The following is a 24,216-nucleotide window of genomic DNA, read 5'->3' on the forward strand; positions in this document are numbered from 1 at the left end:
AAACCAAGTTGCATGTGAGAGTAAGTGATTATTGGAAACAGTGTTTAGTGAGAAAATTAGGGTGAGTTTAACATGTTGGAGGATGATAACGTCACTGTTGTCATACCTGTCATTAGTCAAGACGTTGCGGCATTATTTATGTGAACATGCTAACCCAATAAATGCTTCGTTCGGCTTGTGGGTGAGCTTGTTATTGAAAATCACTCATTCAATTTGTTTGAAATTAAAACCCCCTATAGGTATAGATCAGGGTCATTTCACTGCCAATAAAAATAACTAAAAAACATTTTATTTACTATGAATTAATCTAAACATATACAAGAACTAAGTAGTGGAAAAAAATCCCCTCTGATAATAAGCATTTTTCAAGATTTAAAAGACGTTATATGTTGTGACTTTACTGTGATTAAACTTTTTCTTCCATTAAAATAAAATTTATATGTCTATATATAGTAAAAAAACATATTATAATAAAAAGATGTCATGAATTTAATTGTATAGTGTGGCCTCAGCGCAAGTTGAAGAGAAGATAAAGCATTAAATGAAAACTCATCTACAATGTTAGAAGTGCGTGTAGTCCTTATTATGTTTCAATAAAAATTAAATCCATGCATACTTATATGGTGAATTAGCTTCACGGATGAATGCATGACATACATGTATGTTCATTCACATCTCTGTTGCTTTAGACATTAAATGCTTTTCTCTGCATATTTTAATTAATGAAAAATATTTTACACGTGGAAGTTGACTTCCCTTAAAACCATTCATTATGCTAAACAAAAATTAATGTAACGTCAAATATCGATTTTACCTATATTCTCATTTTTCATATTATTGTTTTATCTTTAAATATTTTAAAATTAAAAAATGAAAATAAAGTGTCCAATTTTTAACCGTATATAAAGGTAAAGGATTATCTTATTTGTTATACACAATTCATATTATTATCTTACTTTTTATTATAATTTTTAAAAATGTAAATGAATTATCAAAATGTTAAAAGTAACTGCACGTTCAATAACACAACACAATGCAACTTCTTAAAATATTAACGTCTCAATCATTTAAGAAAATAAATTTGACAATAATGGTTAACAAAAGTGGTGGGCGATGTATAATGTATTCTTGTGTTGAAAAATGTTGATAGATTGTAATTATGTTATAAAATTGCTCTCCTAGTTTTGTAAAAATAAATAAATTACTCTCAAAGCAATGTTATGATGTCTTTGGAGTAACAAATACATGTGTATATCTTAATTTGGTATAATAATACTAAAACTACACTATAACGACACAATTTGTATGGAATAATTATTATTATTAATTTTACAAGAAAATATATACAACTGAAAAATGTATGTTTAAATATCTTACTATGTTGATTATTTTCAGATTTTATGATTTATTATTTTTCACTTTAACTCCGGTGACAATAAAAAATATCATTCCTTCATTTTTCTCTCTTTTATTATATATTTTCAGAAATAAACATTTATATTTACTAATTTTTTTTCTAGACTTTACAACTTGATTAATTCATTATAACTATATATATAATGTGTTTTTCTTATATGTGTACGGGCTGTGTGAATTAATGATTAAATAAAATATATAAGGAAATATGTCTTAAAAATTGTTTTACCAAATTTAATTTTAACTATTATATTCACCAAAGTTAGTCATCTAATAACTTCACTTGCTAGTTATATATGATTGCTTCATGTAACATGAATGCAATGTGTGTAGTAATTAATTTTTAAATTAGACATATTTATGTTTTTAATAAAACAGTAGATAGAAATCAACTTCCTTCGTATCTTAAAATACCTACCTTTTTAGGTCACATATATTAAAACTTTGCCCACATGATTTCTTTGACTGAAAAGGTGTTAAAAATATTATACTTTAGATAAAACCGATAATAATGTTTAAATTACTCAAAGGTATTAAAGACTACTGATCGATTTTAAAATCCAAAAAAAGTTTAATTCAATTTAAGATTGTTCAAAAGAGGAATAAAAAGAAGTTGGGATTGTTCTTGCACGTTAAATTAAATTAGCTATGCAAAATTAGATGTTGAAGCTGAGTATTTAGACCTAGCATATTAAGGAAAAACAAAAACTTTAATTGCTCTTTGACATTCCATTGAATGAACTATGCAATCTTAGATTTTCAAAGTTGTGCACACACACCCATCCAAAGCGGCACAGTACAAATATACCCTTCCCCAAAAGCAGTAGTGTTCTAAGAAACCAAAAAAACATGGAGATTTTGCTACATATTAGAATTATGAAGATTTGTTGTGTGCCTGGTCCTAAAAAAATGTATGAATTTGCTAAAAGTGGGTGCATGCCCAAAAACACACAGTTAGGGATATTTGAATTTCAAAATTTGAATTTTACCCATTGTATATTTAACATATTCTCATTATTATTACCTTTTTTTATGTTGTTATTTATGATATGATATGTTTGTTACTTGTTTTGTTATATTCTTTATCGTTCTATGTCGTGTTTGTTATATATGTGTGGAGTGATTTTTGCACCTCCATTATCTTTTCATTGGGTTACTTCCACAATCATTTTTTACGTTTTCTCTATAATGTCACATTTAGGAATAACAATTAGTTAGAGTGAACATGGATAACAACTTCATATTACCTAATTGTAGTAAAAAAAATATATTCCTTATCATTCAGATACTCGTTTAAAAAATATTCGTAAATTTGTTAGAACTCACGAGTATCCATTGATACTTGTAAATATAATTTTACAAAAAATAGGAAAAGTAAGAAAACCTAAAAGAAAAGAAACTTGTAAACTTTGGGTAAGGTAAGAGTGCAGGGGTTATCAAATGTCATATCATCTATTGGTTAAGGTTTCATTTTCCATAAAAAGGGAGTCGATTCTGCAATGGTTAAGAGCTTGAATTGAGTGTCACGTGTGATTGTCATTAGCGACGCTCTTGGTTATATGCAGTGGAAACAATAGTGCTTCGCCAAAGGTGGTAAGCGATTTTAGAGGTGTTGTGTGATTCGTCGATAGCTTTAATGATTCAATAGTTTTTTAATTGTCGTCGTAGTTCTTGTCTTTAGATTTGAATATTTCAGCTTCTTCCTTGAGATTTTCAATTTCTCTATACTTTTGTTTTGATTCACAAGAGATTAAGGTATGTCTAATAGTATATAGCTCTCTTATGCATCAATGTGCAAATATTCTATCTGTTTGTTTTTAGTTATTTTGCCATTTCTCGAGTATTATTATTAGTGATATTTATTTTGATAAATAATCAATTTCTTTTATTTTTTAGATTGTGCTTCTTTGTAGTGTTTTGTTATTAATTATATTAGAGGAGGAAGGAGACGAATACGGAAATCATATCTTTGTCTATAGATTCAAAGAGAGTTTAAGTGTCATCATGTGTACTAATAAGAAGCTACTCTTAATGTGTAGGTATAAAAAGTGACATTTTCTATATTATTGTGATTTAAACTTATATAAAATGTGAATTTTTTATATTAGTTATGAAATTGATAGTAAAAACTTTTATACCTTTTATACCTGTATCAATTCTTAAACCCGACATATAATCTTTTTAATGACATAACAAAGTTTTCATACACTGATATTTATTATAATTATTATGACTATTCAATTTTGTATGAAATTCGTTTATTAAAACTACTTTCAAGGAGAAAAAAAGTCATATAAATTAAAGTAACACAATCAATTAATTTTTAAATTTGAAAAAAAAAATACTATTTCTTTATGGAAATGATATTGGTGGATGAAGATTTGTTGATGTGCATATACATTGAGTCGTATTTATGTTATCTATATGTATGTGGATTTATGATTTATAGATGGTATGTTTTCGATATAATGTTTCAATGGTTTGTAAGCGAAGTTCTTTTTTCTTTTAACATCCAAACCTGTAATACAATATTTGATCACATTATGTTTGTTAGATGATGTAAACATTTTATCACTTTTAACCTACATAATAAGTAAAATAATATTGAACGATTACTTAACTAACAAATAAAAAAAGAAGGTAAGTTTGTGTAACTTATATCTAAGGAGTAATAAATATCTTTAATTTATCTTTAGAAATATTCTAAGGATGGTGTAAAAGTCAATAGTCTCTTAGTAAATTGTAATTTTTTCGGTATTAATTGAAATTAAATTGATTGTAGAAATTTTCTAGTAATGATATTGTTTCGGTATGGGGTTGAGTCACCTAAGTCCCTGCACAATTTTCTCTAGGCGTCGTCCGATCCACGCTCTCAGTTATCTTCGTCTAGTCAAGCCTTGTTCAGTCTCCTGTGCACCGATCAGAGGTGTACCTGTAAAGGTACTGATAAGTTAAGCACCGTAATAAATGCGTAATTAATGAACTTGTCTATTTCTTACCTTTGACATGTATTTATAGTTTTGGTCGTGAGTTTCAGATTAACAAAGTCTTAATCACGACCCAATCCACAGCCCAATCATCCTTAATTAGTGTTTTACCTTAATCATGTTCGAAATCCACTTGTCTCGGCCGTTCGACCTTGATGTTTCTCAAGTACCCTTCGTCGAAGCCCTCCGAGGATCACCAGTACAAATATCAAACGTGATTATTAAAAAATGAAATTGAAAGCCATAACATACACAATATTTAAATTACAAGTGTGCATAATAATTCAATAAACAAATTTTGAAAATTAATTAATAATTTATTTATAAAAAATGAAAATAATAATACATCTATTGGGAAATTGGGATTTAAGTGAGCAAAATACGATCATGATGGAAAAAGGCTATATGTTTTTGTAAATCTTATTTGTTTCAATCAAACACTACAAAAATAACTTAATTTTTTAATAATATAAATAAATAAAAATTTGAAAATAAATAAGAATCATATATTTACACACGCACACGCGACATAGATAGTCATTTAAAAATTATTTGAATTTTCACTTTTATTATGTTTCTAGTTTCTTTTCTTAATAAAAGTATTAAAAAAATAGTACGTAGACATATTATCTGTCATAATATAGATCAGGTTTCCCTGTTTATAATCAATGTATATACCTAAATTGTGACTTTGAGGCCAAATACCATATTTTAATACTTCCACAATATTCCCCACGAGTTCCATTGCTCTTACGTCTACAATTTTCATAACATGTCCCTTGATTAGTTTGTTTTCAGGAAATATGTAATTAACTAATTTGACTAGTAAAAAAAAATTCATTATTTATTTTGTCATTAGTTAAATATTTACTTAAAAAATATTTATGTATATTTTAAAATTAGTAAGTGTTTATGAATATTTAAAAATGATATTATATAAACTTTTAAAATAAAATTATAAAAAATACATAAAATATAATATAAATTAAAATTAACTAAATTCGAATAAATAAAATATAAATTAATTTTAATTTTAATTAAATTCAATTTAATAAAATATAAATAAAATTTTAATTTTAATTTTTTAAATAATAAATATCTGCCAATATAAATAATATAATACTCTATTCAAATTATTTATAAATAAATATTAAAATATTTACTATTAATAAATATTAATAAGTATAAATTATTTATTAAAAAATTTATTTGCAGATACCACATAAATATATAGATAAAATTAAAATATATTTTGAAATAACAACGGTAATCAAATATTAACGTGAAAAGATATAATAATCATATTATTACCTAGCTTAGAGAGTAACTTATTAATTTAACATACTAAACTAAACATATGCTCATATGCATACTTCTTAATTTACCAAAAGAGAAAACTAAATTAATAACCACAGGAAAAAAAGTGTTAAAACATGAATTATAATAATATAGCATCTTTTCATGTACCACATGTAAAATGAGATTCTCATGAAATTTGTATATATTTTCCTTTTCTTTTGTTTTTGTCAAAAGAGAATTCTCTCTCCTTACTAATGCTCTATCTTTTTTCCAATTTTTCGTTTTTTTCCTTTTTACTCTTCAAACACCAGATCCAACCATTTTTTTATGATAAAAATTAAAATTATTATAAAAAACTATTATTTAAAGAGTAAAAAGTAAAAGTGCATATCAATAAAAAAATTATTTTATATATAATACTAGTGAAAATACATGTATTCATTGTTTTATAATAGCGAAAAATAATAAAATTCCAAATTAAACATAAATAAATAGATTTTATTTATTTTTTGTAGACGATTTTAATCTATTTAATTTAATAAAAATGGTTAAATAAAAAAACAATTAAATTAAAAAAATGTCACTTAAAAAAAGTAAAATTGATAAAATATATAGACACAAAAATAAGTAAGCACTTAAAGGTAAAATTAGAAATAGTTATTTTAGTTTAAAATGGTAGTTAAATTTTAGATAAAAAGGGTTAAATCCAAAAAAATGGTTAAATTTTAAAAAAGGATTACTTGAAAGGTAAATTGGTAAAATAATTTTTTTTTATTTTAAAAAAATACTTAAAAGATATAATTAAAAGCAAAATGTGTATAGAAAAAATGATAATTCTTTATATAATAGTATAAAATAGTATAAATAATAGATAATCTTAATAATAGTATCCAAATATAGATATTATATATTATAAATAATTAATTTAATTTTAAGAAAATTAAATTTAAATAAATATTTATTTAAAATGATAAAGTAATAAAATAATTATTATAGTTTAAAAAATAATTAAATTAAAACTAATGATGATTTAATGAATAAAAAATATACAATTATTTTAATTTAAAACAAGGTTTATTTAAAAGATATAACGATCATTTATTCAAAAATGTGCATTGAAAACATCTTTTTTTATATACATGTAAAAATATAGAAGGCATGTAATATAGCTTAATATAAAAGTATATATATACATATAGAAGTTTGCTAAATTGCATAAGCTCTTTTTTTTTACTGGTACATTATCGGATTTTAGTAAACAAAAATACTCTTATATATTATGAACTCTAAGTTTTAAGGATAAAGGTGTTTGAATAATTTTCATTCTCAAAACTAAAAAAAAAACAAGAAATCCTTAAACTCTTATTCACCTTTCTCACTTATCCAATTTGTTTCTCTCTCATCTTTTCGTACTCTCTCACACCCACACAGAGCAACCCATGACACCGCAATTTGTTGCTCTTTCTTTGTTCGTTCATTTGTTTTTAACTTTAATAACAAAATAATTTTATTTTGTTATTAAAGTGGAAAACAAATGAGCGAACAGACCAAAAGCAACAAATTGTGGTGTCGCGGGTTACTTTTAATTAACTTATAACTCTTTTGGGATTTGAATATAAGAAAAAGATGAAAACAACTAAGATAAAAAAGAAGAATTCAAAAAGTGATGAAAGATTTCGTTCCAATTTAATTGAATCTAGTTCAAAAAATATAGTACAAAAAGAATACATGGATCTCGAACTATATTTCGTTTCAAATTGCTAGTATTTTAGTTTTTTTAGGTATTTTTTATGATATTGTTGCCCCAACCTATCCATGAATCTAAGAAATAGCGAGAATTCTTGATTTCTCTCGATATTTCTCTTAATTTGAAAATTCAGAATTTGAATTGATGTCCTTCATCGAGTCCTCCTAATTGCATTGATTTATTCAAAAAGATTTCACTTCAATTTGAATTGTGTGGGTGAGAGAAAGTATGAAGATAAGAGAGAAACAAATTGGATAAGTGAGGAAGGTGGATTAGGGTTAGACAAGTGTTTCTAATTTTTTTAGTTGGGGTTACAATAGAGATGACAAAGAAAATGTTGGAGTGAGAGGGATGGAAGAGAAATGGTTGAGAGGAATGAGAGAGGTGAGGTGAGTAAAGGAACGAGGGAGGTGAGGTGAGTAAAGGTTTGAGTGTTTCTTGTTTTTTTTAAGTTTTGAGAATGAAAATTATTCAAAAACCCTTGACACTCACTCAGAGTCCATAATATATAATGGTATTTTTGTCTACTAAAACTCGGCTACTAAAACTCGGTACACATTGTTAAAATAGTATATGCAAGTTAGCAAACCATATATATATATACCCTGTATATATGGATTCTAAGTTTTAAGGTTAAGGGTATTTTAATAATTTTCATTCTCAAAACTTAAAAAAAAAAAAGAAACTCCCAAACCCTTACTCATCTCTCTCATTCCTCTCAGTCCTTTCTCTTTCATCTTTCTCACTCCAATTTTTTCTCTGTGTAGCTCCAATAAACACTTGCTGTTAAACAATCTTACAAAAAAATGATTTTATAATGAGTTTTCATCTTATAATTTTTGTCTTATCCATTTTTATCCAATTTTCAGAAGAATAAAGGAATTGGTAATTGACCTGGAAAAAATAAAAAATACTCGCAGTTAAACAATTTCTTACAAAAAATGATTTTATAATGAGTTTTTATTTTATAATTTTTGTCTTATCTAATTTTATCTAATTTTTACCAGCATAATGACATCAAAGGAATTGGTAATTGGCCTGGAAAAAATCAAAAACACTCGTTGTTAAACAATTTCTTACAAAAAATGACTTTATAACGAGTTTTCATTTTATAATTTTTGTCGTATATAATTTATCTAATTTTCACAAGCATAATGACATCCCAAAAAATTGGTAATTGGCTTGGAGAGTTTTTTTTAGAGATGATGATTCAACATATGCAGATGATGAAATTAGAGAAGTTAGTGAAAATGGTGAAAATGAAGAAATCTTGAATGAATCTTTGCCTGAAGGTGAATATGTCAATGACTCAACTCTTTACAAAGGAAAATTGTTTAAAGGCAAATGTTTCTGATTCTTTCAATTGGGGCTACAGTAGTAGGGATGACAGAGAAAATGTTGGAGTGGCAGAGATGAAAGAGAAAGGATTGAGAAGAATGAGAGAGGTGAGTAAGAGTTTGGGGGATTTTTTTTTTTTTAAGTTTATGAAAAGCAGGCATACCCGCATTAGCAAACCCATATATATATATATATATATATATATATATATATATATATATATATATATATATATATATAATTTTACAAGTTAAAAAGATAAAGGTGTGTTTAATGGGATGAAAGCATATAAAAGAAAGCAATAATTTATTTTTATTTTAGGATAATGATACTTTGACAATATTTTTATATCATAATGACACGTAGATGATGTTAAAATATTGTAAAAAAGATGTTGTCAAAGTATAATTATCCTTTATTTTACTCTTTTCCTTTTTTTTCTCCTTTTTATCATCTATCTATTTTCTATGATTATATTTTTATGTCATAATAATTAAAGAATAAATTTGAAAAAATAAAAAGGTATAGATAAAATAATTTTTAGTAATTAAAATAAAAAATATTATAAAAAGTATTGTTAAATAATAGGAATAAATATTTAAATTTTAATTTTTTTATTAAAGTAATGAAAATTTAAATAATTTTTATAATGAATAATTATTTAAATTAAAAAATAATTACTAAAATAATAAAACTAAAATTTATTTTATTTATCATAAACAGTTATTTAAATTTAAAAATAATAATTAAGAGGATAAGATTGAAAGTAAATAGACATATATCTCCTTATATATTTTTATATTTAGATTATAGATAAAACAGTTTAAAATGGTTGAAAAACGTAAGAAATAGGAGTGTTTTTTCAAAAGATTGACATAACAGCGTGGGTATAATCTATTGAAAGAAGACCTAACTGATTAAGAAAATAAACCAACGTGATTTGGGTTTCCGTGGCGTGCGAGAGGAGCATTTTTTGCTTTTGGGGTGTCGAAAAAGGAAACAGAAGTTCGTTCTTCCGTCTAACTAAATCGAATCGGATCCGCTGCAACCGTACATAAGCAGTTTACCCCTATCTATTGTCGATTTTTCTTCACACAAAGTAACGGAGGATTTCCTTCATCCGCAATCTCCCAATCCAATACCCTCTGTCACCATGCAGAGACCCCGGCGCCGTTGCGAGGGCACAGCCATGGGGGCTATCGTTCTCGATCTTCGACCCGGTCTCGGCATCGGACCCTTCAATTTAGGTAGTCATCCTCTCGCATTTTTTCAATTCAACAGTAATCCTATCCGTTTCCGATTTTCACTTCTCTTTATGTAAATTTAGGTCTAAGACATGGTAATTTAATTTTTCCTCTTGTCTTTTGACTGTTGAGGTTATCATACATGTTCAAAGACACGCTAAGCGGTTGTATCCAATATTTTAATACATCTAAATTTATTCGACTATTGGAGGTGTTATTGGCGTTTCGTATATGGCTTATGTTTTTGTTTACTGACTTGGCTTGTTACCGATTTCTTATGCTGTTTAGGGATGCCCATTTGCGAAGCATTTGCTCAGATAGAGCAGCAGCCAAATATATATGACGTGGTGCATGTGAAGTATTTTGATGAGGTTTGTCACAAATGGTTATGGCTTTATTTCATGTCACTTGTCTCGGCTATGATTGTGTGAACTTGTTCGAGTAATTTTACTGTCTGCTTCGGGCAGGCTAGTATCGGTGGCATCGCCTTTGTGAGACACTTGTTTTTATTTTGTAAGAGATTGATTTTAAGTTATCTTAAGTTTTTTCTGATGCACACGCAGGAACCGCTGAAGTTAGATATTGTGATTAGCTTTCCCGATCATGGTTTCCATCTTCGTTTCGACCCGTGGTCTCAGGTCTATATAACTTTTTAGTCCTTCGTCTTGCTCCAGTGGTTGATTTATTCTTTTTTGTAGAGTCCTTATTTGGAAAGCATGAATGATGTGTATTATTTAGTGAATTTTTTGTTTATTATATCTTTAATTGGAATCATGAGGGCTTGATTAGCGATCATTGTAAGTTAGAAATGATATGACGGGACCATCACTCATGCTTTGGTAGCTCTATGATATCATGAACAATAACTAACAAACCAACTACAATAGTCTGACGCATTTGAAAATGCAAACTCAACAAGTGTGTTAAGAATTCATGCGAAAAGTGATGAGTTCTGAATGTTATTGGATTATCTTAGAAAACTCTGTAGTTTTTAGTTGTATTATCATTGAAGCTCATTCTGCTTGCATATTACAACTTGATAAGAGAATAATGGGACTGAAATTGTATAAGGATGTCTTGGTACTTTGCCCGTGCAAATGGAAACTGTAGATCCAATGTAATAATGCATGTTTAAAATTTAGCTATCTTTATTTTTTGTGCAACTTTGTTGGGGTGAATTGTTTGAAGCTTTTGGATTTCCTACTCTATTTCTGTTTCTTTTGTTACAGTAATGTGCTCCTTCCCCTCAAGATGATACCATGCTTGAGAATTGACTTTTGTTTTTAACGTGAATGCTTGGTATTGCCACTTTGTTCAAAAGTAATGGTGCACCTTGTATCTTTTTCTTCTTCTCGAAGATCTCAAGCACTTAAACAGTTGTATGCATAATTTCTTACCAGTTCAATCATTCTAAACTGTTTTATAGTGCTTTTATGCATTGTTATATATACATGTTCATAAGACTCTGTCATGATGAAACATTTCATTGCTATTTTAGAGACTGCGGCTGATTGAAATATTTGACGTAAAGAGACTTCAAATGCGCTATTCTACTTCCTTGATAGGGTGAGTGTTTGGAATCTTAATTGTAGTATAGATTTATTGTAAAACTAAAGATAATTTTTTCCACTTCTAGGGGACCATCAACATTGGCTACTTTTGTTGCTGTATATGCACTGTTTGGACCTACATATCCTGGAATTTTTGACAAGGATAGAGGCATTTACACCCTATTCTATCCGGTACATATTTTGGATATCAAATGATTATCTACTATTGCCTTGTGTGTTTACGATTTCTTGTTAGTAATGCTTTCTGCTTTATATTTCTGTATTGCTCTTTAGGGTCTTTCTTTTGCCTTCCCTATTCCTAGTCAATTTACAGACTGCTGTCATGATGGTGGAGGTATTTACTATATCATCTTGAAATTGAAATGTTGTACCTAGTTTTCTTATTTCATTACATTGAAACTTTCTCTCTTAATTATGACAGTGGAGTTGCCATTGGAGTTTCCTGATGGGACCACGCCGGTTACCTGCAGGGTTTCTATATATGACAGCTCCTCTGGTAAGAAGGTTGGTGTGGGGTCTTTAATGGATAAGGCTTCTGCTCCACCATTACCGATTGGAAGCATTTATATGGAAGAGGTCCATGTAAAGGTTTGGGTCCTTTAAACCCTATATCAGTTTTTAGTTGGCTTCATTTAAGAGAAACAGTTTTCCTGATTTGTCTTGTTGATTGTAGTATTGACTTCTAATTCAGTTTTTTCTTGGTTAATATAGCTGCGAGAAGAATTGTATTTCACAGTTGGCTCTCAACATATTCCGTTTGGTGCATCTCCTCAGGTAATCATTATCTACTGCTACATACAATTGAAACCATTTGAGATTCTGCTTTTAGGGGATGAATTTCCGATGGTTTTTGTTGCTTTTATCATCCTCCACATGTTTCATATTCATTATCTTAAGGAAAGTTTATGCAGTGCTTAATGTTTTATGCAGGATGTTTGGACGGAGCTTGGGCGTCCTTGTGGAATTCATCAAAAGCAGGTGCTCATACAATGAATTACTAATGTTTTGAATGGAATATGATTAATATGTAGCTTTTGGTGTGGAACTAAACTGATATATGTTGCATAGATGTCTACAGAACCTGACACTTTATTTCTACTTACGATTGGTGTATTGAGGAAATTTTTATTTATGAAGATCTATACAGTTCGGTTTTTCAGATTCTGGTGTACACCCTGAGTCGGTCTGCAAGGAGTATACAATTCAATCTTAACTACGTCTTCTACTTTATTTAATGGGTCATATGAGGACCTAGGGAATTGATTGTTTCATGTTTTAGAGTATGCCTTTGTTTGATAATTTGGTTAAGAGAAAAGAGAGGACATCTTGGAATTTCTGCTGTTTGGCTAGATGGATAAGTGAAAACATAGGGTCAATGGGCGAAGAAAATTGAAGGAAGAAGAAGATACATATGATACACCAAGTTCTTTTTCATTTTAGAGCGCAGGAAGAAAATGAACAGAGAATATGAAACAGTTCTATTTCCACAATCACCCTCTCTTCTCTGGCATGCTTCACATGCTATGGCTTATATGAACTTCATTTCTTATGTGATCTGCTTGTTCTTTCAAATTTCTACTTTGCTATTTTCATCGCTGCTTTTTCTTTCAAGAATTTTTTGTATGCATAGCTGCATGGTTGTTGGAGAATGTGTGATATATGGAAGCCATAAGCATGATTAGATGCGAGACATCAGGAGATTTTGTAGTATTGTCTCTAATCTCTACTAAATGCTTTAGAAGAAGGTTTTGCTAGATCCCCTTAATACGTGCAATGGTGTACTTGACAGAATAATTTAGGGTTATGCTGTGGATAAGTTCTAAATACTAAGAATTGAGGTGTGTCCAAACAAAAGTTTTTAAAATCGGGCTAACAGTCAAGAAAATCTGCAGCTGATATATTTTTTCTTCTAATCTTGTTAGTTACTCTCTTAATGGAGAAATATTGATATTCACTAAATATAAATTTATTTAAGTAGGTCTGAAGTCTAACTTCAGCACAAAAAACTTCATACTATTTCGAGCTAGTAAACTTCCTGAATGAGTTTTAGTTTGTATGAAGTTTGATTCTTAATTCTAACTCTATAGGTGGATCAAATGGGCATTCATTCTGCCTCTGATATTCGACCAAGGACAACTTTATGTGGAGATTACTTTTATAATTATTTCACTCGTGGTCTGGACATCTTATTTGATGGAAAGGTTTGTATCTTACATCGTGTTTTTGCTTCTTTGCACGGTGAAACGACTGTTAATGGAAACTCCTACATATCTGTTGTATTTTCAGACCCACAAAATCAAGAAGTTTGTTTTGCATTCCAACTTCCCCGGTCATGCGGATTTCAATTCTTATATTAAGTGCAACTTTGTTATCCATGGTGCAGATTGTGAGCAATCTTTTTTATTTGCAATGGAGTGTTTAGTTTTGGTCTTTATGTAACGGTTGGTTGTAAATTTTTGTTGTGAATTAAGAGATAAAATCTATTTTTGACCTTTCCAGCAGCTGGGGGATCTTTCGAGGAAGTAAATAATATCAAACAAAGGGTTATTACACCTAGCACCAAATGGGAACAAGTGAAGGTGGTCTTCTATCCCTTTTATTGGGTTATATCTTATGTAGTTATGGAAGAGAATAGTGACTGGCATTTGAAGTGATTTTCTAATAATGATTAATCAAAGTTTATATCATATAATATTTTGCAATTGATTCTTTTAGGAAATACTTGGGGATTGTGGACGAGCTGCCATTCAAACCCAAGGCTCTGCAACTAATCCATTTGGTTCAACATTTGTGTATGGTTATCAAAATATTGCCTTTGAGGTGTGTCCTTTGTATTTATAATGTCCTGCTATTTTATAGTTTAGTCCGAAATGATTCTTTGAAGACACCACTAATATTCTGGCGATGTTAGCAGGTGATGAAGAATGATTATATTGCAACAATAACTCTCTTCCAATCATGATGATGGTACATTTCTTTTATTCTGCGTTCTTCTATTTATACCTTATTCACATAGCAAGTAATATAGCTTTGATGTTTTTTTCTTAAATCTCATCTATTAGTTCAATCTTAAAAATCAACTCCAAGTCCAAGCAGCCAGTAATAGATGGTCTTCATTTGTCACGCTAAACTTTGTCTGTCTTATTTTTGTACTCTGTTTGTCCTGGGTGTTGAGCATTTTTCATTATAGTTTTAAGTATTTTAAGTGGTTCAACATTGCAACCAACACATCTATAAATTTAGCGATGATGTAGAAAATGGAGAGCTCATGTGATTACTTGTACCATTTGGTTCTCGCTGACTGTCTAATTGGATTGGGGAGGAGTAGAAGTGAGAATAATAGATAAAATTGGATTTCACATATATTTTTCCTTCTCATTTTTCATTTATTTTTACTAATTGATTTTATCTCGTTTATTTCTATTTTCTTCAACTAAACCACCTTTAATTTTCATTTTATGCAGTCTGTTTCTATTTTCTTTTTCACTCTCTTTTCTCTACCATCCTATCTTACCATATAGGAAATTGTCTTTTTAAATCAGTTCTGGTTGTTGGAAACATAAACAAATATGGTTTAGCCTTTTTCATTACTGTAGGTACCGGCATTTCCTATATATGGTGCAGCTTTCCATCAGCATTATCGTTGCACGGGGCATTTCTTATATATGGTGCAGCTTTTCATCAAGCATTATCGTTGCATGGTGCTATCTATCGCAATTGTACAGCTATATTACATTTACACATTGTTAAAGTTGTGTAATTTTCTAACATTGACATCTTCCAAAAAGCTAATGTAAAATATATCTTTTGCTTTGCCTTTCAGTGTAACGAGATTCAGTTAATTGCTATAAAAAACGATGTTGCGTAACTATTGAAAAGAAAACAGCACCGACGAGGCAACTTTTCTTTCTAAAAATTCATATCAATTAGACGGATCAATTTTAAATTTGATTTAATGGATTCTCAATCTATTCTAGATAGAACCAACCCTGCATGTTAATTAGAAAGCTTTTAGAGTCGGATTTCAGTGAACAGAACCAATGTTAATTTGGTAAGTTATATTGTTGGGAGAAAAAAATTTATTTCTAAAATGGTTTATTTTGCAATTCTTATCCTGAGCTGCATGATTTAATCTGTAATTTTATTATTATTATTAGGTTTGAGCGCAATATATTTATCCATTAGTTTATAAACATTATGATAAAATAAGCGGATATACAAAATAGGTTTTTATAATAAGATGATAAGATAGAATAAACAAGATTTTTTTTCTTTTTTAACTAGAATTAACATTGTTGATCTGTGCTTTTTTTCCAACACTGCGTGTTTATTCAATAATTTTTAAATTACAACCCTTTAATGATCCAATGCAATTCATACCATGTTTACAAAATTACAATATATTCTACAAAATGTCTCCATCCTTGCCTGATTTCTCCATTACCTTCGTAGTTGAGACGAATGCTTTTTGTCCAAACACTTTATCAACAACGACGGGCCATCAAGTTTATCAGGCTTCAGTTTTGACACACCACAACCAAGCATCGACACCTGTTCTCCTTCTCACCATCACCCATCACTATTATTCTTACACCTCATCACATGAACCCTAACTACTCACACACCATACTTCCTTACCTTCCTCTCTTTTTGTCGGCCACATTGTTCATCCCTCCCATCTTAGGTCTATCTATGCTACAACCCGTTAAGAATTTATCACTGAATTTAAGTATTATATTAAGTAAACACACGAAAGTTAATATTATAAAAAAAACTTATAAACTCATTAATTAAAGATTTTAAATCAGAGGTAATGGTAATTATCTATATGGTTAAACTCGTATTTTATTATTGTTGTATATTTCATGTGAATCTTTCTCAAAAAAAACCTATCACAAGCTTATACCAACTCCACGTTACACCCACACGCATCTTTTATTAGTATTATTTATATCTCCCATGAATCTTCACTGAAAAACTCATCAAAAGTTTTTCAAAGAGTGCCTCACTGCATACCAAACTGGTGAATAGTACCCTCCTCTTTCCCTAACAAGTTTGGAATGAACAATCCCTAAAAATCATTCACTTCCCATTAACTCAATATCTTCCTCCTCGTTAGGAATCTAAGTATGATTCCAAATCGTATATTGATTAAAAATTTCAAATCTCAGAATAAAAATGAAAAAAAATTAAATAACATATTTAAAAATTTAAAATTTATTATTTTAAATTTTTTATTGAAAGTAGTGTTAATTATTTATATAACCTAAAGTTTGGTCTCATTAATACTATGTTCCAACACTCATCATCCACTGACATTAATTCAACTTAATAAATAAATGGATCATAAGAAATAATAAAGTTTTCCAGCTATGGTTTTGAATAATCGACCACTTTACTATGCATGAATAATGATAGACGGAAAAAGACTTTCATGGCTACAAATTCTTTCGACCATCCCCACGCGCATGCTCCGTACATGTACGGACGCCAAACACTTTGATAATTTATGCTTTGGTTATTGTATTCTTATAATGTATACTACACCTAAATAATATATTATAAATCTAAAATACATTTGTAATTTTTAAAATGGATATTGATTATGATTTTTTTATAATTAATTTACATTTAAAATATTTATTCTTTTAAATCTCCGTTATATAGAATAAGATTATTATACCATTGAATACTAAAATACCAACTTTTTAACTATAAAGTAATGTTTTTTTTTTTTGTGGAGGGGAGAGGATGATTTATTCCAAGTCATACTCCATCACATCTAACTAGCAGGCAACACGAGTCACATATTTATTTATTTTAAATTTAAGTATAGATGTACTCAATAAGTATATTTCCATTGGCGATTTAAGAGTTTGGGAGGCAAAAGAAAATTTATAAACGAGACTTTTTAGGTAAAATTATTTATTTTTTGAACTTTTTTTTTTAAATTATCTATTAAATTATTATAATTAATTCCATTTAATTTTGATATTATTTTCAATTTTAATTCGTGTTTATCACTTATTTTGAAAGAGAATTCATTTCTATTATCCATCAAAAGGTTAAACTTTAACCTACTTAATAGGTATGCAATTTAATCCAAACAAAAATTTTCAATTTCTTGTTAAAATATGTGCAAAAAAAAGTCTCCAAATTCATAAATTGAAAAGTACCAAAAACTGAACCAGGCAAAAGAAATATATTTTTAATCCTAAATTCAACAAATAGAATAAAAACAATAACAATAAAATTAAAAAGAAAAACATACTAAACCTAAATAAGGATAAAAAATTAGTACATAAAGACAATGTGAAATTCAATGAACTTAATCTACCAAAACCATCAAAAGAAGAATTCTAGAATAAAATAAAACAATGAGAGAAAATGAATGGAACCAGTTGATAAAAAGTCACACAGATAAAAGATAATACAAGTTAAAATTGGTTATAAAAAATTATAATAACTAATCATTCTCTTTTTCCTAAACAAATTATAATTCATTAAAAAGAATTTAACTCATTAAATATTATTTTTACTACTAATAAAAATTAACAGTGATAATAATTTTATAAAATTTTATGTTCAAACATTAAATTATAATTAATTTAATAGATGTATACTAGTATTAAAAAAATTGGTTTGAGGCTTCTTTTTCATAAATATAATTTTATAATTAATTTGATAGAGAAATATTAATATTAAATAAAAATTTTCAAGACTTTATTTTTTGGACGTTTAAAGTTAATGTTTTATGTATTTCACTCTTGAACAAAACTAAGTGTACTGTATGAATATTTACAACCCATATGGTCAATTGTCACAAACTAAAAGTTGTTGAGCTTACACAATGATCTAAGAACGTCCTGTCATACATTAGCCCGATTGATCAATCAAACCACCAGATGATAAGTCGTTGAATCTAAACGGTCATATGATAGATTGTCTAATCATATATAAGTTTGGATGACAAACCAAACCACCTAGATAACAAGTTGTTGAGCTCATTCGGTCACTTAACAGACCATCCACTCATAATCAGAACCATCGATCGGTCTGAATAATCATACATAGGTTAAATTATGATTATTTATATTTGGATCGTAATTAGGCAAATCTTAATTCAAAGTTCACCACAAAACCAATAAATAAAGGTTTGAGGTAAAAATATATGTTACACGTTAACAACAACATTTATTATTATCTGTTTGAGTTGAACTGACTTTGACATTGAAATACTTACAAATATTATCATTAGAACGATTTGAATGTATGTGAGACCTTTTTTGGAGTAAGACTTGAATATTGAATAACATAACAAAAATTAGACCGTTGATATTTATTCCATACCCGAAACACTACGCATATAAATTACTAACGTAATGGAATATTCATATATATATATATATATATATATATATATATATATATATATATATTCATACTAATAATGTAAAATAGTTATAAATGGTTCTGTAATTAAAAATTATCATACTCTCTTTTTTTAATAATTTCTTAAAAATCATAAGAATGATTTGCAATCTTAACATATATAACTTTTGTATAAAACAATTTTATACTATGCAAAATTTAGAAACTAGAAAAGAGTAAACGTCCTATTTCATATCACCATTAAAGAACTGTCTTTAAAAATATTTATTCTTTATTACGTTATTCTTTCTAATAACTCATCTAAATGTAATAACTCTACAGAAAATAAAGCACAACCTAGTTTTTCTGTACTTTTGTTAAACGAGAACTCCAACTGACCCCGATAAAAATTAAATTTTGGAAACCATATTTTTCACATGTTTATTATAAATAAAATCGATGGACTCAATCATTAAATTGTGTTATATTATTGGTCGATCCGGATAACGAGTTCTGGTTTTAGACATATACGATTTTAAATGGTTATATATATATATTATGAAAATAAACGTTTACCTGTATTTTAAACATTTAAGTAAATTTTTGAATAAAGTCCCCAACCACATGTCATCACACAAAATGAATAAAGATATCTGATCCGTAGTGAAAGATTTTAGAGATGTTGGAATCATAGCACGCGCGTAAAATGCTCTCCAACAAAAAGCCACTAAATACATGGAGTATTGATTTTCTTGACTCATAAACAAACAGTTTTTAATTTCTCATCTATCACAACAATTGTTGCTCTTTTTCAGGAATTCAATATTACCCATTACCACTTTATGGTTTATAATTTAATATAAAATCTAGCATGTCATAGGTTAAAACTAATATATGATATCATTAAAGTGAAATTTGTGGATCCCAATATTTTTTTTTTCACATTTAGGAAATCTTAATCAACTTATTCGATTTGATGACCTATTTATTATCTCTAACATTGTAGGTTGATGTGATGTTTTTCTTAGCAAAAAAAGTGAAAAATAAACTAAAGGTGAGTGTTGAAGATATGAATGACATCAACATGACATAAGACATTGATGCGAATGGATAATCCTCCAATAAAGTTAAGAACATCTTGAACTATTACCTATTTTGGAAAGTTTGTCGCATAAGGCAAAACTTAGTATCTAATTCTGAATCAAATAATCTCAAAGGAAATTAATTAATCTCTCTATAATGGATTATAAAAAAGTCCATGGCCAATTTTTTTTTTCACTCTTAATTTCAAGAACAAATCACATGATCAAACCCTTTTAATAGTATAAAATAAAAAGAATCGAATTACAAACCAAAGTAATCAAAGCCGTTTAAAATTGGATCCAAAGTTTATGATCAGATCAATTGGATAATAAATTTTAAAAAAAAAAGATCAAATGAGCTTTTTTTTTCCTCTACACGGATTCTATCCAATTTGCTAACACCTCTATGATTTATAATTATATGTCTCATTTTATTTGGAAAAATAAAATTCTTCCCCCTTGAATTTTGTGGGGAGCCGTAGTAGCACAGAAACTGAAACCAAAAACAAAATTCAGCAACACGCAATTCATTGGAAGCGATCATATAGATATACAATCAACAATGCTTTGCAATACAAATATGTTGTGTTGAACTACCAAATTAAGTTCGTACATAGACGAATAAACTCCTCAAAAGATTTCTGTGCCTCATTTGCCAGAATAGGATGTTAACAGAATATCTTTGTCATCCTTGTCATTAACATGCATGAGAAGCTTTTGCCAGTACTATATTTTTGGTGTAGAATCCTGCAAGAACTGCATTGCCTGGTTGTACCATTTATGGCTGCAAAGAAAGAGAGAAAGCATTCCTGAGAATTATAATCATTGCACATGATGTGATTAGTAGAAATTTTAGTTCGGATCAACTCTTCAACCACACTTAGTTTTAAGTTTTATGACAGTTTACTGAATACCTGCTTCAGAACAAATTACATGTTTTTTTGGTTCGCATATGAAGCTTTTTCAAACCCACAATTAAAAGTACAAAACAATATTTTCCTTGCAATGTTAATCTCTTCAGATTGTAGCTGTGAAGGCGAATCGTAAAATGTTCCTTCAAATAACGCCAGAATGTGATCCCCAAGATAAATTCATTTAACAAACACATCACATGACATTTCAATTAGTTCCATATCCTAATCAAAACTATTTGAACAAGTTTACTATATTTAATGCACGAGGAATGGATTTAATACCACTGATTACAATTTAAATGAGATGGGTTTGCACTAAAAGGGTTAACAATTTTACCTTGCAAGTATTTGCATATCTGATTTATGTGAAACACACCTTTACTTGAAAAGAAATTTCTAATTAGGAAGACAAAAGCCACTTCCCATGCACTCTAACCTGATTATTTGATGCTTGTTCATGTAATCTGTTATTAGGCTTCATGTTCAAATCAATCATTTTTGTTTCCATCTTGGTATGCCCATCAGCAGCAGATCCTGGTGTTGGAAGCAGAGGCATCACATGATTGTGCTGCTTCTCTCCCATTTTTAGTTTGGGAAGTTGATTCTGTCCTCTTTTACTCTCACCAGGTTCCAATGGCTGTGAACCTGGATTTTCAGCATGACTAGATTTGTCTCCTGGAAACTGTGGAACAAGGAGACATTATTACACCTTTATGGAAACCCAAAAGTAAATAAACCCCAGTTTAATCCCTAAGATTGTAAGCATTGGTCACTTTAATCCTTGACTTTGTAAAATATATTCATTTCAGTTTTTCTTCACCAACATTAAGGACTAAAACGAATAACATTTTATAAAGTTAGGTACTGAAGTGAGCCTTGTGCAAAGCTAGAGATTAAAACAGCCAAACTTACAATCTTAATACAAAATTTTGGTGGGTTTAGTCAATAAACATATCAAGACCAGTTCACTCACTAACCTCAACTCTTTGCCTGAACAGAAGATATCTTCCATGCGTTCTTTTACCTCCAACATGAACTATCATATCACACTGCAAACAAAGGGAACTTCCATCTGTCTCACAATAGAAGAAAGCTACATCCAGATTGAAAGGGTAAACACATATAAACAATAAGCATCATAGGAACACCATAAGGATATAAAGAAGAAACCACTTACCAGGTGCATTCTCACATATGTCACACCGTGGCACATCACTTGGACTTGCAAGACCAACTCTCACATGTCTACTTGCTAGCTTGTTGCACATGTGAACCTGTCAGCTCCAAAACATTAATCTTCTACCCTTTGGTTCAAAGTTGTTGACCACAAAAACCAACACCAAACAAAAGTAAAATACAGACTCAGATTTTCAATTCACACAACACCGCAACAAGATCAAATCGGATCGAAGCATATCTACGAAGCTACAAGAGGGTCAACCTTCAAGCCCTTCAATTCGTTACCCCATACATACATGAACTTCTCCAAGTTTCTCCCAGGATTTCAATATTCTTAAATTACCAATGAAATATAGTGACCGTGTCGTACTTTTCAATAAACACCAGATAATAACATTCAAGTCAGTGATCTAAACGAAACACCAAAACACAAGTACAAAACACAGATCAATATCGATAATGAGCACAACATATCACAAAGAAGATCCAGAAAGTATTGACAAAAAAAAACACCTTCTCATCGCAAGCACGACAAAGTGCAGCCTCGTCAGCGGCGCAGAAAACTATAGCCGCCGCACTCTCACAAGCATCACAAAGCGTTCGCATAGTTGGACTCTCCCACTTTCATTGCTTCAGGCAACAGACAGAAAGAAAGTTACAGTGAGACAGAAAAACACAATATATGTATCTATGTGTGTATTATGATGATGAATATATATGAGCATAGAAAGAGAAGGGAGGCAGAGAAGAAGACAGGTGTTCACCAAATCCATGTGGGTATGATAGTTTTGTTTTTCAGTGAATGTTATGTTGTTTGTGAAAGAGGGTGGAGGTGGTGGTTGATGAAGATGATGATGGGGAAGGACTATGATTAGAGTGTGGGATAAAAGAAAGGATTTTGAAGGAGTGGGGGGACCTTGATGGTTGATTCCAAAACTTTGCAAAGACACAATAAATGAGTGTTTGTCAACTCTGTTGGCCTCAAACATTACTTCGTAGCCACAAGTTCAAAGCCAATGCAGAGTTGACAGCAACTCACGCTTCATTCTCACCCACCAATTAATTATCTGACATGGGACCCACATCCTTCCCATGTTTCTTGTTTCTTTCATCCTTCCTACCCTCTGCCTAACTTCTCCTTCCTTTTCAGCCACAACAACCAAAGCCATGAATCTTCCATCTTCTTCTCTACCTGTCCCTTCTATCCATTTTCCTGCTCACTCTTACTTTAACTTCTTTATCTACTCTACACCCAAATTCTCATACACACTTATTACAAATCTATAAGATGCGTACGTTTGATTTTTTAGAGTTTTACTGGATTTATAAAAACAAGACTTTTGAATGAATCAAGTAGGTTATCTCTTATCTCCCAACTTCCCTTTAAAGAGACACATAATATTGCCAAGATTTGTAGTGCGACCAACTTTTTTGCATTTCAGGGATGGTGGATTTCAATGGATTCGTCAATATCTATACTGTTAATAAATGGACGACTCATCAAACAGGTCTGAACATCTTTGCATGAGTAGTTGGCCGAGAAAAAAAAGAACTTTAGATACTGTTTACAGTCCACAATCAGAAGCACAAGAGACACTGATCAAATGGTAATTTTCACTGTTCCTAGAATAACTTTCCCAAACAGAAATAAAAGGGGACTCAAGATTTGTTTACAGCTTGTCACCTCTATTATTGCTTTACATCATCACATGTTTCGGAAGCTCTGTCAAATTAGCCTGACATTTTAGCTGATACTCTTTAAAAAGTTGGGAATTTCCCATCAGTAACCTTGTATGTCTTTTTTTTTTCATAGAGAATAAAGTGAGTTTGTTCCGGATTGCTTTTGTTTAGTGTGTGCTACCATTTAGTAAAGATGAGATGTATACAAATGCATGAAACAGTAATGTAGAACAGTGGCAACTTTTAAAGCAAATATTGATTATAACATAAAACCTGTAATGAGTTTATAACAACTGTTTTTAAGTATGTGGCTAGAGATTGGTCATTTTAAATAGGAGTCTCCAAGAAATGTAATGAGTTCAGAACAAATGTATGACCATAATGACGA

The 24,216-nt window shown here is 29.4% G+C and overlaps 2 protein-coding genes and 1 long non-coding RNA gene across 8 annotated transcripts; 2 read left to right on the forward strand and 1 right to left on the reverse strand.

Moving 5' to 3' along the window:
• Window positions 1-9,678: 9,678 nt before the first annotated feature.
• On the forward strand, window positions 9,679-15,424 carry LOC124834890 (PHAF1 protein At3g51130). 4 transcript variants are annotated; one of them, XM_088101007.1, is made up of 15 exons: window positions 9,679-10,034; window positions 10,320-10,402; window positions 10,595-10,669; window positions 11,530-11,597; window positions 11,668-11,773; window positions 11,876-11,936; window positions 12,024-12,190; window positions 12,314-12,376; window positions 12,533-12,580; window positions 13,690-13,803; window positions 13,889-13,988; window positions 14,105-14,181; window positions 14,318-14,422; window positions 14,517-14,569; window positions 15,199-15,424. In XM_088101007.1, exons 1-14 carry the CDS (start codon window positions 9,941-9,943, stop codon window positions 14,562-14,564), a joined length of 1,209 nt encoding a protein of 402 aa, XP_087957133.1. In that variant the 5' UTR covers window positions 9,679-9,940; the 3' UTR covers window positions 14,565-14,569; window positions 15,199-15,424. The 4 variants fall into 4 exon arrangements, with proteins under 4 accessions (XP_087957133.1, XP_087957134.1, XP_087957135.1 ...); XM_088101008.1 differs by having other exon boundaries at window positions 13,889-13,979; window positions 14,102-14,181; XM_088101009.1 differs by having other exon boundaries at window positions 13,889-13,979.
• Window positions 15,425-20,566: 5,142 nt separating this feature from the next.
• LOC124834893 (B-box zinc finger protein 18-like) lies at window positions 20,567-23,065 on the reverse strand. 3 transcript variants are annotated; one of them, XM_088100474.1, is made up of 6 exons: window positions 22,913-23,065; window positions 22,662-22,778; window positions 22,147-22,243; window positions 21,947-22,041; window positions 21,406-21,651; window positions 20,567-20,839 (listed from the first exon to the last, which is right to left on the reverse strand). In XM_088100474.1, the coding sequence occupies exons 2-6, from the start codon at window positions 22,752-22,754 to the stop codon at window positions 20,834-20,836; spliced, it is 537 nt and encodes a 178-aa protein (XP_087956600.1). In that variant the 5' UTR covers window positions 22,755-22,778; window positions 22,913-23,065; the 3' UTR covers window positions 20,567-20,833. The 3 variants fall into 3 exon arrangements, with proteins under 3 accessions (XP_087956600.1, XP_047165664.2, XP_087956599.1); XM_047309708.2 differs by having other exon boundaries at window positions 21,947-22,062; window positions 22,913-23,064; XM_088100473.1 differs by lacking the exon at window positions 22,913-23,065 and having other exon boundaries at window positions 21,947-22,062; window positions 22,662-22,906.
• A 185-nt stretch (window positions 23,066-23,250) lies between these two features.
• Window positions 23,251-23,987, forward strand: LOC148192059 (uncharacterized). The gene is made up of 2 exons (XR_015782612.1): window positions 23,251-23,501; window positions 23,591-23,987. It is a non-coding gene; the product is annotated as an uncharacterized LOC148192059 (long non-coding RNA).
• Window positions 23,988-24,216: the final 229 nt, after the last annotated feature.

Source organism: Vigna umbellata, chromosome 10 (genome assembly GCF_029865625.1).
Source record: "Vigna umbellata cultivar VRB3 chromosome 10, Vumbellata_1.0, whole genome shotgun sequence".
In the NCBI taxonomy this organism is placed as follows: domain Eukaryota; kingdom Viridiplantae; phylum Streptophyta; class Magnoliopsida; order Fabales; family Fabaceae; genus Vigna; species Vigna umbellata.

Excerpts from the sequence above, each read along its gene's own strand:
- LOC124834890 (XM_047309703.2), top strand. The coding sequence starts at position 9,941 with ATGCAGAGACCCCGGCGCCGTTGCGAGGGCACAGCCATGGGGGCTATC. Across the intron at positions 10,035-10,319 it reads CATCGGACCCTTCAATTTAG|GGATGCCCATTTGCGAAGCA; the intron begins GTAGTCATCCTC and ends TATGCTGTTTAG. Across the intron at positions 13,989-14,101 it reads TGTTATCCATGGTGCAGATT|CAGCTGGGGGATCTTTCGAG; the intron begins GTGAGCAATCTT and ends TGACCTTTCCAG.
- LOC124834893 (XM_047309708.2), bottom strand. The coding sequence starts at position 22,754 with ATGCGAACGCTTTGTGATGCTTGTGAGAGTGCGGCGGCTATAGTTTTC. Across the intron at positions 22,244-22,661 it reads GTCGTGCTTGCGATGAGAAG|GTTCACATGTGCAACAAGCT; the intron begins GTGTTTTTTTTT and ends TGGAGCTGACAG. Across the intron at positions 21,652-21,946 it reads TGTTCAGGCAAAGAGTTGAG|TTTCCAGGAGACAAATCTAG; the intron begins GTTAGTGAGTGA and ends CTTGTTCCACAG.